Source organism: Brassica napus, chromosome A9, assembly GCF_020379485.1.
Source record: "Brassica napus cultivar Da-Ae chromosome A9, Da-Ae, whole genome shotgun sequence".
Taxonomy (NCBI): domain Eukaryota; kingdom Viridiplantae; phylum Streptophyta; class Magnoliopsida; order Brassicales; family Brassicaceae; genus Brassica; species Brassica napus.
Window position 1 is genome coordinate 43,848,120 of NC_063442.1, and position 16,759 is coordinate 43,864,878.

General features: G+C 34.4%; 4 protein-coding genes and 1 non-coding gene across 5 annotated transcripts; 2 read left to right on the top strand and 3 right to left on the bottom strand.

The window, feature by feature from the left end:
- The first annotated feature begins 3,810 nt into the window (after positions 1–3,810).
- On the top strand, positions 3,811–5,844 carry LOC106420185 (B-box zinc finger protein 24). The gene is made up of 4 exons (XM_013861032.3): positions 3,811–3,933; positions 4,310–4,820; positions 4,984–5,277; positions 5,355–5,844. Exons 2-4 carry the CDS (start codon positions 4,638–4,640, stop codon positions 5,580–5,582), a joined length of 705 nt encoding a protein of 234 aa, XP_013716486.1. The 5' UTR covers positions 3,811–3,933; positions 4,310–4,637; the 3' UTR covers positions 5,583–5,844.
- Positions 5,845–6,456: 612 nt separating this feature from the next.
- BNAA09G50100D lies at positions 6,457–7,270 on the bottom strand. Its single transcript, XM_013861033.3, has 3 exons — positions 7,213–7,270; positions 6,923–7,007; positions 6,457–6,793 (listed from the first exon to the last, which is right to left on the bottom strand). Exons 2-3 carry the CDS (start codon positions 6,987–6,989, stop codon positions 6,624–6,626), a joined length of 237 nt encoding a protein of 78 aa, XP_013716487.1. The 5' UTR covers positions 6,990–7,007; positions 7,213–7,270; the 3' UTR covers positions 6,457–6,623.
- On the bottom strand, positions 6,457–9,456 carry LOC106420131 (calmodulin-like protein 7). The gene is made up of 3 exons (XM_048741949.1): positions 7,212–9,456; positions 6,923–7,005; positions 6,457–6,793 (listed from the first exon to the last, which is right to left on the bottom strand). The coding sequence occupies exon 1, from the start codon at positions 9,328–9,330 to the stop codon at positions 8,875–8,877; it is 456 nt and encodes a 151-aa protein (XP_048597906.1). The 5' UTR covers positions 9,331–9,456; the 3' UTR covers positions 6,457–6,793; positions 6,923–7,005; positions 7,212–8,874.
- Positions 9,457–10,471: 1,015 nt separating this feature from the next.
- Positions 10,472–10,543, bottom strand: TRNAT-UGU. Its single transcript has one exon. It is a non-coding gene; the product is annotated as a tRNA-Thr (tRNA).
- Positions 10,544–10,960: 417 nt separating this feature from the next.
- Positions 10,961–16,647, top strand: LOC106420130 (protein SEMI-ROLLED LEAF 2). The gene is made up of 19 exons (XM_013860970.3): positions 10,961–11,057; positions 11,154–11,361; positions 11,867–11,941; positions 12,024–12,139; positions 12,216–12,330; positions 12,409–12,537; positions 12,623–12,670; positions 12,755–12,876; positions 12,958–13,444; positions 13,839–13,988; positions 14,081–14,341; positions 14,426–14,575; positions 14,686–14,761; positions 14,845–14,972; positions 15,064–15,252; positions 15,397–15,537; positions 15,610–15,735; positions 15,842–16,045; positions 16,138–16,647. The coding sequence occupies exons 2-19, from the start codon at positions 11,227–11,229 to the stop codon at positions 16,294–16,296; spliced, it is 2,811 nt and encodes a 936-aa protein (XP_013716424.1). The 5' UTR covers positions 10,961–11,057; positions 11,154–11,226; the 3' UTR covers positions 16,297–16,647.
- The last annotated feature ends 112 nt before the right edge of the window (positions 16,648–16,759 follow it).

Sequence of the window (16,759 nt, forward strand, 5' to 3'; positions counted from 1 at the left end):
ATCTTATTAGATCTAAATATATAAGACCCGAAGGCTCCGTACCCGACAAGACCTGGCCCAAGGACCCGAGTGCCCTCTTCTATTCTTTGTACTTTGTAGTCATATTTATGTTTCTCTTTGTAATCATATTTGTGTAAATTTTTTTTTTAATTATTAGTAAGAGGTTTTGATAATTGTATTGAATTTGTGATGTTGCATAACTATACACTTGTGTCATAGTCATTTCATACATTTATTTTGTACTTTATTTCTATACAGTTATTAATATTTTTTTTAAAAAAATATAGTTACAATTTTGTTTATAGTAATTAAATAGATAAATTATATGTTTTTATTAAATCTTTTTTTTTGAACATATGTTTTTATTAAATCTTCATGATTTGATTTTTTATATAATGATTTATATAACGTTATTATTACACATAATAATTTGTCGTGAAATTAAAAAGAGCTAATTTGCTGAATATACTAAAAAGGATGAGATACCATAAAATTGGGGGAAAATGGAAATGATGGGGGGAAGAAAATTAGAGGGATATAGTGTATGGAGTGCAAATAAGGGATATTTGGTGTGTAGGAAGTACAAATTCTCAATTAAAAATGAGTTTTTTAAATTTTGACCCAATGTAAATAAAAAGATCCAATGTAAATGAAAAGACGCATGATCATTTAATTATTAATAGGACATTTATATTAAGGTTATATGAACATGCGGTTATATTAGAAATTATCAACGAAAGTATGGCAGCCACTAAACACATTATGTCCACGATCAAACGAAAATATATAATATTGTAATAGAAACAAACTGTTGTTAATTAATTAGGTACATCTTGTTTTATTTTTAAATAAAAAAAAAAGTAATTAGTTGGACACAACTTTTTATCAATTGGTCATGCTGCTGTTTTAATAGAATAGATTGTCTCTGAGCACTACTACCACTTTCACGTTATAACTTCCATGACACAAAATCAAACGGTATCATCTTCTATATAAATTCCAATAACTTATTTTTTTCTATTTGCTTTTCACTTTCTTCTCCATGTTTCATATGTTTCGTATTCTTCGTCAAAGTTTTCACAGTTTTTCAATGCATCAACGAAAATCGATACAGGTTTATGACTACTCTATTTATATTTGTTTTTATATTTTGCTGGATATTTGATTCTTTTAACGTGATTTAGATAGAAGATGTCACTTAAATATACTGTTGTTTCAATGTTTATTTCTTTAAAAAAAAAGGAAATCGAAGCACTACTGTTTGCAAATGAGGTAAAAATAAATAAATTCAATCTACTTTGCTAATTGCAAATCAACTTTTATTGCTCTCTTTAGAAAGTAAATATGTCAATCAAAAGTATAATTTTTTTGGAAGTTAATAGACTGTTTGCATGAATTGTCAAAAAAAAAAGAAGACTGTTTGCATGTTTAGATGATGTTTCTAAAGGAAACGAGTAAATATGCGATTAGTGGAGCATTTATACAAGAAAAAAAAAAGATAGGCTAAATATATGCAAAATGTGTTAAAAACCATATATATGCAAAACAAAAGATATATATATATATATATATTTATCAGGCACATATATAAAGTAGAATAATAAATGTGGTGTTAGTATATTGTTAACCTATATATTTTTCCCTCTTCTTCTCAATAGTTTCGTATTTTTTGTTCTATTTGGTTTTTTTTGTCTTCTTCTCAGTGCTTCTATTTTGTAGTTATTTTTTCAAGAAAATGTGGGAAATCAAAGCTTTGTTTCACAGATTATTACTATCAGAAATTATGTGAAAATCTGTTTTTGTGGCAGAAAGGTAATTTCATTTTCATTTAAGATACATGTTTAAATAGATGGAATTTATCTTTGTAGACGTTTCTTATATATTAAAGAGATAGAATTCAAGTTTTTGTTAAACATAAAATTGGTAGAAACAATTTTTACAGGGAATTAAAAAAAGGGAAAATTGGAAAAATGGGACACTTTGAACTTTTGTTTGTCACAATAAGACTTCTCATACTTTTGGTAATTTTGGACATGTTTTACCCTTTTTTAATGAGAAAAATAGTAAATTGAATTTTAAAAATGTAAAAAAATATGATAAGTGTTGGAAACATAAGTATGACAATATATATGTTTAAACTTTTTTAAAAAAAAAATTGGAATCATATTTTATTTTCTCTTCTAGGTACAGTTAGAAAACTCATTTTGGTAATCTACCTAGTTTATATATCCGATTCTAAGTTTTAAACATAGATATATCTAGGGTATATACTGTAAACTAACATTTCTTGTATAATCTAGCACAAATAGAATTGATTACGTTATAATCAAGAAAGATGTCTTCGGTCTACCTACAGTTTGATAACGATATATAGCCACAACTCAATGATATAGGTCGGTTATATTATGTTACATAACTTGTTCTGCCTTTTACCTTTTATGATGCCTTAAAGAAGAATATGTTTCTCGCCTACTATATTTTGTTCTGCGTAGGTAGTATACATATTCTAGGTAAATCCGGAAAATATGGAAACTTCCATATTCAGTTGAAAATGTTTCCTGAATCTAAACTAAATATATCATAAATCTCTCAAAGAATATTTTATTTAATATCTTTAATAAATTTAGTCTAAACCAAAAATATGGAAGTTCCATTTTTTTTTAAATATCTTTACTAAATACCGATTAATCGGGGATTAATTTTAAACACTGTTTTTCAATTTTCAGAAAATTGTTTATATTACATAGTGATTTGTATAGAGAACATCATTTATTGAAGCGGCCTAGTGGGAATTGGGTAGGTTTATGTTGCCCGGTTGTCAGGTTCGATCCCCAAGAAGTGCATTTTGCTCTTTTTAGTGTTTATTTTCATTAATGGCATAACCGTAAATAAGTCATCATCTTCCTCGACTATTTTTAGGGTTACAGAGATATTTTTACAGAGCCGCCATGCTTTCTTTGATTGATTTCGTCCATTATTTTTGCATTTTTTTGTTGGGTATGGTTTAAATTTGTAGATTTAGCATGTATCTTCCAGTTTCAAGCTTTCAAAACTTAAAAACGTGAAATAAGTTTGGTGACTCCGATTTAATGGCCGCCTTTAACAAAGGATCTAATCAAGAACAAAAGAAAATCACCCATCAAATCAAATACGAAATAAAATCGAAGATGCTATAAACCATCTTCACATGACACAATGCGAAATCAAAGAGGCTGAGAAGGATATCAAGTAAAGATGGAGACAATAATCTGAGAAGATAAAGAAGAAGATGAGAACAGAAACCTCATAAAGGTATTTGTGAAAAAATGTCGTGCCTTGAATTGTGGAAGAAGAAAAAATGAAACAGACACAATTACGTAACTTTTAATGCTTTTGATTTTTCTTTCCATCCCTAATGTAAAAACAATTATAAATAAATCTAATTAATAAACATTCTATATTTTAATTAAATTAAAATTTCAATAATCTAAGGGTATAATCGTATTAACATTAATTAAAATCTTAATAAGACACAAAACTTAAACAAAATCTTATTGTGACAAATCAAAGTTCAAAGTGTCCTATATTTCCAATTTTCCCTTAAAAAAAAGAGTGCAATGAATTTCTATTAGAACATATGTGAAGCTATGTGGATTGTGGAGTATATATTCCAACTTATCTATGATACATTTATATATTTATTATTACGCAATTTGTTAACTTTACTAATATACCAATCAAATTTGGAAATACATTGAAAAGGAACCGTGCAAAGCACGGAAGGATATACTAGTATATATTAATATGACCATCTTATTGATCTAACGGTAATATAATGAGGTGCTTGGAAAATCTCCTTACTCTTTCCAATTACAAAGCTGTGGCTCATGATCAGAGGCTCATGGGTTTGGGATTCATTGCATTCTAGAGTAAAAAAATAAGATAGTTCCGAAGGTGCGTGTCCAGAAGTTGTTAGTGAATCCTTTGTTTGTTGTCTTCTGGTAGTTTACAGTCTTCTATTTGTATGGTCCTAAGCTCTTTAATAAGTTATTGGATTTGGTTATAAGTTATAACAAAGGGTTTTTGAATCCAAGTCTGTAATCTTTTTAGACATATTCAAGTTCTTTTGGTTTTGGCTTTGAAGCTCTGCCAAAAAAAAAAATCTTGAATGTATGGGCAAAAATCAAAACATAAACGACAATTTACAAACAGAAATAAGTTTTTCAAAAACATGAATTACAAAATGTGAAAATATCTCTATCTACTGGTGGTGCATGTTACATGAAATGTCGTCATTCCAACGAATAACTCCAAAATGTCATTTTTTCAGATTACGTGGAGTCGAATAATATTCCACTTTGTGAATAGTATCCAAATTTGGAAAGATACCGAAAGGAGTAACGTGAGCCACAGAACAAGAGTGGGATCCACGTGACCTAGCTGTAAGTGTTTCCTTTTGATTCATCAAAATCTCTTTATCTTCTGTTTCTTCTTCTTCTTCTCCCCTTTCATTCACCACCACTTGTTTTATTGTTTCACATCTCTCCATCTCATAAACACTTTCTCTTCACCTAAGTTTTGCTAAAGCTACTCTCTGATTCAAGTATTCTTGATTCAAAACCCATACATCAAGAACTGTAGTTTTGTAAAGAGGCAAGATGAAGATACAGTGTGATGTGTGTGAGAATGCTCCGGCGACGGTTATATGTTGTGCCGACGAAGCAGCTCTTTGCCCTAAATGCGACGTCGAGATTCACGCTGCTAACAAACTCGCTAGCAAGCACCAACGCCTCCATCTCGATTCTCTCATCACCAAGTTCCCTCGTTGCGATATCTGCCAAGTAAGTTCAGATATTATTTAAAAAAAAAAAAGAAATTAAAGATTAATTAGAAACCAGTCCAAAAAAAAAGTTTAGATATTATTAATTTATTACAAAGTTTAAGACATAGATATTACAGTAACTGAAGAAGTATATGTTCATTATGTTTGTTTGTGACTTGTAGGAGAAGGCAGCTTTTATTTTCTGTGTTGAGGATAGAGCTCTGCTTTGTAAGGACTGTGATGAATCCATCCATGTTGCTAATTCTAGATCTGCGAATCACCAGAGGCTTTTAGCTACTGGGATCAAAGTGGCTCTTAGCTCAAGTAGTTGCACCAAAGAAACGGAGAAGGATCAGTCTAAGGAGATTCCAGCTAAAACCCTAAGCCAGAAGCAGCCTTCTTCTTCTGCTACTACTCCTCTTCCGTGGGCTGTTGATGATTTCCTTCACTTCTCTGAGCCTGAGTTCACCGATAAGGTAGAGATTGAGATTGATATGTTGATTAATACTTTGTTTTGTAGCTAGTTTTTTTTATTGAGTTTCTTATTGAGCAGAAAGGAGAGCTTGATCTTGGGGAGTTTGAGTGGTTTTCAGACATGGGGTTCTTCGGTGATCAGACTCTTCCTGCAGCTGAAGTTCCCGAGCTTTCTGTTTCGCATATGGGTCAGGTTCATTCATACAGACCGATGAAGTCAAACGTATCATACAAGAAGCCTAGGTTGGAGATCAGAGGTGGTGATGATGATGATGAAGAGCACTTCATTGTCCCTGATCTAGGTTAAAAGCTATATGTAGACATTACTCTATAGAAAAGTAAAGCTAGAAACTTATCTTCAAAAGGAGAATGATGCGTGGAGTCAATGGCATATCTATATAGTATCCTCTAAGTTGAGTAAGCTATGTTGGAAGCTTATTACATTATTCGTTTTTGTCCGAGTCTCTATGAGATGTTTGTGTTTGAGTTTGTTCATATACCCCTAGAACATGGTGTTTGATATAATCTGTGTTACTACCAAACTTGAATAAAAGGGAACTTCCCCTACTCTATTTTATAACATAAACCAACAGAGAAAGAGATGATTCATGCCTCAGGAAAAAAAAATTATTTCGTTTTATTAGCAAGAGATCCAACAGAATCATTAGCAAGGAATTAAAAATAAAATAAAATTAGACAAGAGCAACTTTGTGGACTCAAAAGGTTGCAACAACGTCTCTAATTGTCTTTAAGAAAACAGAGAGCTTCACAAGCGTTTGAGAATCTCAGCACTATTCTCAATCTCTCTTCCTCCTAATTCAACAACAACAAAAAAAAAATATCAGTAAATGAGAGTACACAACAGATCACTGAGAGGTCTAGGGCTACGTTTAACCTCGAGTACAGACTGATCATCGACAATCTGGCTTAGAAACCCGCCGATGAATGAATCTCCAGCTCCAGTAGTATCCACCGCATTCACATTGAAAGCTTCAACAGATCCATGAAAATCCTACAATTTTTTTTTTTGTAAGTGTATAATAAGAGTCTCAATTTAGCTTTCTTGATTAACAAGCAATCAAATTACCTTAGTGTAGCAACGACATCCCTTTTCGCCGAGTGTAACAAGCAAAAGGATGCCACAGAGACTTAAACTAAAAATGATCTGTTGTGTACTCTCATTCACTCATAAAACTTCTTGGTCGATTCATTTTTTAGATTATTCTCTATGTAACATCATCTAGGATCTTCTAATGATAATATTAGTCGCAAACTACACATACATAAACTAACAAAAGGAAGAGGATAAAACAAGAAGAAGAAAAAACAGCAGAACAAGTCTTGTACTTCATTTGAGTTCTTTGGCAATCTCTCGATCCGACTCAGGCAAAACAGTTTCATCCGTTAAGACAGAGTGGCCAGCATTTACGTTCTGGTTTTGTTTCGGTGGTGCTTGTTCCTGGTTCATCATCGTCTCCATGTCATGCATTCTTGTCCGGACAACACTCGCCACCAATACTGCAAAAAAAAAAAAAAAAAAAGATTAGTCAAAATATTACAGATCATCATCTATTAATCTATCCATAGACTGTTGTTAAATCAACAAGGATTAGAATGTAATAATGAATTAGAGAAAGAGTGTCATACTAGCAGCAGTGCCAATAGTCCAAACCCAGAGGATCTTCAATCCAGGACTCTTCTTTTCTCTTCCCATTTTGCCCCTTGCAGCACTGCATCACACATTCATTCCAAAATTAAAATTAAAAAAAAAAATACAATTTTTGAAACCAAAGCCCTAAATCTCAATACAGCTAAACGAGTTTAAGAGATTGTAAAATAACCGTCGACTGAAATTTACAAAATTTTCAAAACTGATTGCTACTGGTTGGGCTTTGAGTAAATCGATAGAGCGATGAAAGGAGAGAGAAAAAGAAACCTTTTACGTATTCAAAGATCCAGAGAGCTTGAAAGCGACGAACTTTTCAGGAGGAAGAGTGTCTTGTCTCTCCAGGCGGTGGACTGAATCGTAGTGGTAGCAACTATCTGGTCTAATTGTTTATAACCGGATGATTTAAACCGATGTAATATCTTAAACCAAATTAAACCACATTATTATTTGAATTTTCGGTATGGGCCGAAGTATAATCTCTAACAGAGTGATATGGCGAATTTCATACCTAGCCTTATATGTAAAAAAGCCCATATGGCCATATCGTCAACATTTTGTTATATATGGGCTTTTAATGCATTATTTAAAGGTAAATTGTAAAATTAAAAAAAAAATAGTGTTTATTAAAGTTTTATTGGTTAAAAATTAATTTATAAAATAGTTAATTACAACAAATAATACGTTAATATGTATCATAATTCTTTAAAAAAATTCGGAACGGATAAAGTATCTTGGAAAGTCTCCATGCCGACAGAGTTAGGTTGGCAACATCACTACAAAAAAAGTCAGCAAAATATTTTGGAAAGTCGTCGCAGGGCCATGATCTCCGGTACATTTAAGACAGCCAATAATTGATCGGAGTTTTAGTGTAGGAAAGGACGTTCATCGTCAGTTTGTTGGAAACTTACCGACAATTTTTTTTGAAATGGTTGTTGGAAAGAAACGAGGCATTTTCGACGATGTTATTGACAAAGAATGTTGTCAAAATGTATTTTGAAGCCGAACGGAGCCTAGTTCGACTAAATCATCACGCCAAAGTCCCGATTTAGTTGCATAAGCATGACTGTGGCAACGTAAAACTATGAAGTAACTATACGTATTAAGTATTAACATATAGATTATATTGGCGGAGCCAGCCACCATTTTTACTGGGGTCATTAAATTAATAGCCAAATATACTTAAATACTAGTATAAAATATTAAATATATAATTTGATATATAAAAGTTAGTGTGGTTAACAGAAATAATACACAGTTAAGAAAATCTAAAACATAATTATAAAGGAAAAAATATGTACAATGAAAATGGTTAATCATGTGTCAAAGATAGAAGTATTGGGATTTTTTCAATTAAAAAAAATAAGGATACAAGGAAAAATGCTAATTAAATGGGAGAATAAACTTAAAGTCATATGTTCAAATTAATTTGAACAAAAATTACAGTGGTCAATCAACTAATTTGGAGACATTTCACTAGTTTTTTGATACAAAATACAACCAAAAAGTGATTTTTCATAGAAATTCATAGGGGTCCTCTTTATAAATATATATATAAAAAATTCACAGGGGTCCCCCCTCCCTCAAAGCTGCCTCCGGCCCTGCATGTATATATAGGTACGTCTATACCACCCTGGTAGTTGGAGATTAGAAGCGGTTTACAAAAATGGAATTGGATTAAAAAACCGAAACCAACCGGATACAATACATTAGGCCCTAGCTAGCCACCAAAGAAGAAAATGTCATCAAACGCCGGCTCTGCCACCAAGACGCCGTTAAGGCCTAGCCTCCGCCGGTATCAACTATTAGTTAACGGAGTTGGCGCTATATGTAGTGATAAACATGTGTGTTGTGTGTTTTTTCTTTTGTGCTTTTCATATTTATAAATAGAATTAAAGCAAAGACGAAATAAACATACACACACAAAATAACATTAACCCAAAGCGCTAAAACCACCACCTTTCATCATTTGTCTAAACTCCTTGTAATTAACCCTACCATCACCATCAACATCCACTTGCTTAATCATTTTCTTACAATCATCCAATGTCTTACCTTGCTTGAGCCCCAAGGATGACAAAACCGCCTTCAGTTCATCCACCGTTATAAACCCATCTCCGTTCTGATCAAACACATTGAAAGCTTCCTTCATGTCCTCTTCTTCTTCGTCTTCCTCGTCCATTATCGTCTTGTAAAGCTCCCCGAACTCGTCTATGTCTACACACCCATCACCATTCACGTCGATCTTCTCCATCATTTGAGTCAACTCCTTGTCGGAGATGTGAATCCCTAGGCTTCGTAGCGTCTCGCTCAGCTCTTTGTTCGTGACTGAACCGTCACCGTTCTTGTCAAACATTTGGAACACGCGTTTGAGCTCAGTTGGATCCATTTCTTCTTTAGTGTTATAAGGTTGCGTGTGGAAAAAGAAAATGAGAATAGTGTGGGCTACGATTAGGGCAGACGATTCAGAACTCTGGGGGAAGTTAAAGAACTCAAAGAGATGCAACGAGATACATTATAGTTGGCAAAAGTAGGGAGGGACACGAAGAGGGAGATTTGTCTTTTGGTTGGTGTTATTATTAATGGTTGAGAGAAAATGTTGATGGGTTTAAAAAGGATACAACTCTTGTGACTTTCTGGAATCGTATATTATAAATGTTATTTTAACTGGGAATGCAATCAAATCATTACCAAACAAATAAGCAAGGAGGACTACGGGAAAAGTGGAGTCAGCTTTCAAATAATATATAGTCTTATAGATTTCTGTATCTTTTAAAGATATACTTTTGTAAATACTTTCACGTCATCGGCTCCATGTCTCTCTATGCGTACAACGCAAGTGCCATTTTTGTGACGAAAACACATTATATTATTGTCACAAAAGAAAACATATAACCATGTTTAGGAGAGATATATTTAATTAACTCATGCACGACATAGCCGTAGGATTCACATTCTCGAAATCTGATGAGTGGTTATTATGAGCACAACGCAATATGTATGCTTGATTTCTTATCAATATAACAGTAAGACCTATCATCACAATCAAAAGTTTCACAAGAAAAATGCCAACTACAATTAATCCCATTAAATCAAGAATAATTCAGTTATATTCTCAAATAAGATGAGCAAATATATGTTTTGATGTAAGACAGTTAGATTGTAAATAATGGTTGGCAAGTATGGATCTTACCCTCCCCACCTTAGAGGAGGATTGGTTGCACGTTTTGGTCCAAACATTCAATTCATCAATATTCAAAGTTTCGAACAATTAATTTACTATAATTATATAACTCCATTTAATTAATATTTTTCTTGAAGAAAGACAGCTAGCAAAAAGAAACTAAAATCCAATGGAGTGGTGACCATTATAGGAAAGTATCAAAAAGATTTTGTTTTTGGTTAAAGAATCCATAACTCGATCTTAATGGAAAAATTTAGACGCAAAAAGGATTTTTCCTAGGTATGTCTTCTTCTATTTTACTAGGAAAAAGAAGAAGAAAATATTTTAAAGCTTGAATTTAAAAAAGTGCCCACACACAGGATCGAACTATGGACCTTCAGTTTACAAGACTGACGCTCTACCACTGAGCTATACGGGCTTTGTTGAATGCTACAATAGTTAGATTGAAACAATAAATCACTTGTTATTATTTGTATGGCCCAAACCATCGTTACTGGTCAAACTCAATTAACTAAAAAGGTATCACAAAGGCTTGTGGTTGTTTTATATGGGCCGATACTTGTAGCCCATTAGTTGAATCTTAGCGCACGGGCCGACAAGAACCTTCCATTCCAAACCCGGACCGTATATCGCTCGGACCAAGTATAATACTCTGTCTGATCAAGACAAAGATATTTCAAAGGGTAAAATCGTAATATACGCTGTCTTTCGGACTGACACTTTCCGACATTAATGGCGGAAAGAGAGAGAGAGAAAAAAAGATTTTTTTTTTTTTTTGATCAAAAGAGAAAAAGATTTTTAATAATGAGATTATTAAGTAATAATGATAAAGAGACGAGAGAAGAAGGATGCCACCTCTGAGCGGGCGAGCTGGATTAGATTTTCTCCCTTTCTCTCCAGCGGCTGCCTCTCTCCTCATCCATCTTCCTCGCGTAAAATCTTTGATCTCTCTGTTCAATTATTGTGTAAATTTGATTCCTTTTGCTGTGATCCCAATTGTAAAAATCTTTCCCCTTTTATTTTTACAGGGTGCGATCTGGGTAGGTTAGGTGGATACTGAATTAGGGTTGCTGCTGGGGGAGAAGAGGATTTTAGAAGACAATGGGGGTTATGTCCAGACGGGTTTTGCCCGCCTGTGGTAACCTCTGTTTCTTCTGTCCTTCCTTGAGGGCTAGGTCTAGGCATCCCGTTAAACGTTACAAGAAGATGCTCGCTGAGATTTTCCCTCGTAACCAGGTCAACTCTTTTATTTTTTATCAGTCAATTGTGTTAAAGTTTCAATTTTTCGTTACTAATGAAGATCATCTGGTCTTGTTGAAGTTTTATAGTACTTGTTAAGTTTTTATCTTAATCTTCTTAAAGTTTCATTTTTTTTGGTACTAATGTAGATCACCTAGTCTTGTTGTTGTTGTTTTATACTTGTTAAGTTTAATTTTAATCATCTTAAAGATTCAGTTATTTTGGGTGCTAATGGGGATCATCTACATTATTAAGTGTTTTTTTTTCCCTTTTTGTTTAGTGATTATTTAGAGGGGTAGTCTTGTTGAAGCTTTATGTTAAACTTTTAAAAGTTTCAATTTTTGGGTGCTAAGGAAGAACATCTAGATTATTCAGTTTTTTTTTTCTTTCTGTGTAGTGATTATTTAGAGGGTAGTCTTGGAATGAATATATACTTGGTTTTGCTACAAGGGCTTCTTCTTAAAGTTTCTATGTTTTTGCACATGTTGTTGTGGTTTGGCAGGAAGCTGAGGCAAATGATAGAAAAATAGGCAAGCTTTGTGAGTATGCGTCAAGGAACCCTTTACGAATCCCAAAGGTGGGGTTGCATGTTTTTGTGTAGCTGCTCGCCATACTTCTCTCAGTTATATTCTCATGTGTTGTTAGTATTTGCTTGACAGATTACAGAGTACCTTGAGCAGAAATGCTACAAAGAGTTGCGAAATGGAAACATCGGATCAGTTAAAGTCGTCTTGTGCATTTACAAGAAGTTGCTTTCATCATGTAAGGAGCAGATGTAAGTAGTAGTTTCTTCAAGCTTGCTTATAACTAGTTTATCATATGATACTGAACTCTTTTTTCTTTTATTGTAGGCCTTTGTTTTCATGTAGTTTGCTAAGCGTGGTCCGAACTCTTTTAGAGCAAACAAGAGATGAAGAAGTTCAGATATTGGGTTGCAATACCCTTGTTGACTTTATAAGCTTACAGGTAACATTGAGCAGTTGCTACTTGTCTAGCTTGGACTACATAAAATGTCATATGGTAACACATTTGTTAAAAATACAGACTGAGAATTCACACATGTTCAACTTAGAAGGTCTAATCCCTAAGCTTTGTCAACTTGCTCAAGAAATGGGAGATGATGAAAGATCACTCCGTTTACGCTCAGCAGGAATGCAAGCTTTGGCTTTCATGGTAATAAGTTTTTTTCTTTTCACTTGTTCATTTTGCTTTACTGAGATAAAATATTATTTTGTTACTAACCAATAGTTATTGTCAGGTATCTTTTATTGGTGAGCATGCCCAACTATCAATTGACTTGGATATGGTGAGTCATCGGTTACTTTATACATACAAGTGCTGGTGCTTTGTAGTTAGATTATTAACTCCTTTTTTTTTCATCTTGAATTAGATTATTTCTGTGATTCTGGAGAATTATATGGATTTAGAGAAGAGCCAAGAAGATACCAATGAAGCTGGTAAAATGGTTTCTTTCAAACATAATCCTGTGACTGACTTTAACTTGGAAAACATGTAAGGCTTCTCAGAACTTTATTATTACTAGTAATGCATCAGGTATTTATTATTTGATTTTTTTTGTTAAATCCATTTCAGGGACATCTCCAAGAGCCCCTCATACTGGTCTATGGTATGCCTTTGCAATATAGCCAAGTTAGCAAAGGAAACCACCACTGTTCGCCGTGTTCTGGAACCGCTTCTGAATGCTTTCGACAGTAGAGATTACTGGTCTCCAGAGAAGGGCGTTGCCTCTTCTGTTTTATTGTTTCTGCAGTCTCGTCTGGAAGAATCAGGAGAGAACTGTCATGTGCTGGTATCTTCTTTGATCAAGCACTTGGATCATAAGAATGTAACGAAGCAACAAGGAGTTCAAGTTAACATGGTGAATGTAGCTACATGCCTTGCGCTACATGCTAAGCAGCAAGCTTCAGGAGCTATGACTGCTGTGATAGCTGACTTGATTAAGCACTTGAGGAAGTGCCTGCAAAATGCAGCTGAGTCAGATCTGCCTGCTGAGGTAGCGAAGCAGAACTCTGACCTGCAGCTTGCGTTAGATAAGTGCATTGCAGAGCTCTCAAATAAGGTTAGTTTTACTGTTTTATGTGGTTTTGATCCTACCCTCTTCACAAGTATTGCTAATAGGCAGCAACTCAGTCCTAGCGATTCAAATCGGTTTAAACTATTTTAAATGGTCAAAATTGGTTTAATTCAGTTTAAATCGATCTAAGTTAGTCTGAATCTGTTAAATTAAGCAATAATGTTAGTACAAATCCAAAATAATATATCTACTTTGGCTAATTCATCAAAATAATATTAATAATTATTTAAAAAAAAATCAAATATCTTATAGTATAAATGTAAAATTATGTAAAATAAATCAATAATTTGTTAATGCCTAGGTCTTGTGTATTATATGTCTCAAGTTGTGGACAATCACATAACTTTGTTGAATTTTTTTGTTTTGGTTTTGCTATAAGGTTGGGGATGCAGGGCCCATTCTTGATATGCTGGCGGTGGTTCTTGAGATGATATCCACCAATGTACTAATTGCTAGGACCACAGCATCAGCCATTCTCCGTGCTGCACATATTATATCAGTGGTCCCAAATGTTTCTTACCACAAGAAAGTGAGATTTTTTTTCTTTTCTGCAACAGCTTTTGTTTTGTTTCTTGACTATTATTCTGTTCTAACGGATTTACTGTGGTTCTGTACTCCCAGGTGTTTCCGGATGCCTTGTTTCACCAACTGCTCCTTGCAATGTCCCACACGGATTATGAAACTAGAGTTGAAGCACACAATGTTTTCTCAGTTCTGCTTCTTCGAACTCTTCTTTTGCCTTGGTCAGACCAACATAAGGAGGAGGAGAGGGATAAAGTTGATGAATCCTTAAACAGTGATCTGCGTAAAGATGTAAACCACACATCTCATACAAGTCTTAGTTGTGAGTCCTTGGATAGCTTAAATGATGGTGGTATAAAGGTATGGATTAGCACATCTCTTTATTGATTTTTGAATGTATTTGATAGTGAGCTGATTATATTGTAATTTTCATGGTTTTTACAGTCGTTATGTTCACTCAGACTAAGTAGTCACCAAGTAAACATGCTCCTTACATCACTATGGATCCAAGCGACTTCTACCGAGAACACCCCTGCTAATTTTGAGGCGATGGCTAGCACGTTTAATACCACTATTTTGTTTTCACTAGCAAAGGTTAGTCCACTTATCTTATGCTATGTTTTAAAAAGAGTACCATATATACTTGATGGATCCTCTCTATATAGATTGTAAAGTTTCTCTAATTTGGTGAATGCAATTTGCAGAAATCAAATCACATGGCTCTGGTGCGGTGTTTTCAGCTTGCGTTCTCTCTTCGGAATCTCTCATTGAACCAAGATGGTAACTTAAAGAGTGTGAAATTACCTACTTTGTTGGCTTAGATACAAGGCAACTCTGACATATATTTGGTATGATTTATGAAGGAGATTGGCAGCTCTCTCGTAGAAGATCAATCTTCACGTTTGCATCATACTTGCTCATTTTCAGTGCCAAGATTTCTAACATACCGGAGCTAATTCCAATTGTCAAAGAATCTTTAACTGGCCAAATGGTTAGTTTTTGTTAAATATTGCATATCTCTTGCTTTTGGATGCTCAGCTGTCTTCTAATTTGTATGTGCAATTCTTTCGTGTCCTGAATAGGTTGATCCTTATCTTGTACTGGAAGGAGATATCAGACTGCGTGCTGGATGTTCTGGATTTCCACAGGAAGATGGATCTGATAAAGATGATAGTGCTGCTCTCAGCTCACCAGAGATTGTGGCAAATGATAGTCGCCTTAAGGAAATCATTATCACTCATCTCACATCGAGGTTTCAGACATTATCCGAGGTACTTATCTAATGATATTGTCCTAATGTTGTGTTTGGTCAGTGTAATATACATAAGGAAACAAAAGAAATTAGGATAAACTTGCTGGAGCTTTGCAATGATCTTCGCCTTTTTCTGAAAATGTTTTGTGTGTGATTCTTTTAGGAGGAGCAATCAAGTTTGAGAAAGGAGATTCAGTCAGATCTTTCAAGAGATGATGCACACCCGCTTGGTGCACCAATGTTCATGGATACACCAGGACCTAGCTCTCCTCTTAATCAAATGGAACTTCCAGCTTTTGAAGAGGTATAGTGACTCTTTCAGAAAAACTTGCTTCAGGTGTGTGAGTTCCTTACTGAAATTGCGTTTATTCTTCAGGCTGAGCTTTCAGAAATAGCTGCATTTGAAGAAATTTCACCGGGGGCTAGTGGGAGTCACAGAACGTCCTTGTCCACAAACACTAACCCTGTAGATGTTCTGAGTATCAACGAGTTGTTAGAATCGGTAATATACATACACACTCAGTACTTCGTACTAATTAGTAATTTGTATTGTTTTCTTTTGTGATCCTCTTTTCTCATGTAATTTTTCTTTCATTGGTGATGTGTAGGTATCAGAAACTGCTAGGCAAGTAGCAAGTCTCCCTGTTTCCTCCCTTCCTGTACCTTATGACCAGATGATGAACCAGTGTGAAGCTCTCGTGACGGGCAAGCAGCAGAAGATGTCTGTGCTTCTAAGTTTCAAACCCCAAGCAACCAAAGCTATAACTTTCTCAGAAGAAGATGAAAAGGAGGAGCTCTTTCTTCTCAAGGAGGTGAGAGAGATAGAGAGTTTGTTACTCTATTCTCTTTGAAACTAATTGTCCTCTCATCAACCTTAAAGTTCGTTTTGGTATTGGTGTTGCAGACAGAAGAAGCTGATGAAGATGATCAGAAGGCACTCACTGTGACACACGTCCAACCTCAAGGCCAGTACGCATCCTGCTCACTCGAAGTGGAACAAAACTCTTTTCGGTTGCCGCCTTCAAGCCCCTACGATAAGTTCTTGAAAGCAGCTGGATGTTAAACCCACGGTACATTACGTAAAATCTTGCATATATATATAGACACACGGTATAATATATATATATATATATATATATATTATCACGTGTAATCATGTGCTTCATATATACAAATTAGTCACACCTTGGCTCTTGTTGGAAGCAAATATGATTCGATTCATTCCATTTGTAATGTGTGATGAACAAAAAAAATGTTGTATCATCAAGGAAGCATTTGTTGTTGATTATTTTTTGTTTGTTTGTGGTGAGCTGCGTGTGTTTTGTTCTGTGTTGTACGAATTGGAGTTTGAAACCAGTCTTGTGGTTTGTATTAATGGATTAACAAGTCAAATAAAGTGTTAAACCCCGGTACATTCGTAAAATCTTGCATATTCAGTTAGCCACGTCTTGGCTCTTCTTGGAAGCAACTATGGTTAAATCATTCCATTTGTATGTTGTGATGAGAAAAATGTTTATGTGTCCAAG

Coding starts and splice junctions, on each gene's coding strand:
- LOC106420131 (XM_048741949.1), bottom strand. CDS start 9,330: ATGGATCCAACTGAGCTCAAACGCGTGTTCCAAATGTTTGACAAGAAC.
- LOC106420130 (XM_013860970.3), top strand. CDS start 11,227: ATGGGGGTTATGTCCAGACGGGTTTTGCCCGCCTGTGGTAACCTCTGT. Junction 12,538..12,622: donor TGCAAGCTTTGGCTTTCATG/GTAATAAGTTTT, acceptor AGTTATTGTCAG/GTATCTTTTATTGGTGAGCA. Junction 14,973..15,063: donor AATCTTTAACTGGCCAAATG/GTTAGTTTTTGT, acceptor TGTCCTGAATAG/GTTGATCCTTATCTTGTACT.
- BNAA09G50100D (XM_013861033.3), bottom strand. CDS start 6,989: ATGGGAAGAGAAAAGAAGAGTCCTGGATTGAAGATCCTCTGGGTTTGG. Junction 6,794..6,922: donor GACTATTGGCACTGCTGCTA/GTATGACACTCT, acceptor TTTTTTTTGCAG/TATTGGTGGCGAGTGTTGTC.
- LOC106420185 (XM_013861032.3), top strand. CDS start 4,638: ATGAAGATACAGTGTGATGTGTGTGAGAATGCTCCGGCGACGGTTATA. Junction 4,821..4,983: donor CTCGTTGCGATATCTGCCAA/GTAAGTTCAGAT, acceptor TGTGACTTGTAG/GAGAAGGCAGCTTTTATTTT. Junction 5,278..5,354: donor AGCCTGAGTTCACCGATAAG/GTAGAGATTGAG, acceptor CTTATTGAGCAG/AAAGGAGAGCTTGATCTTGG.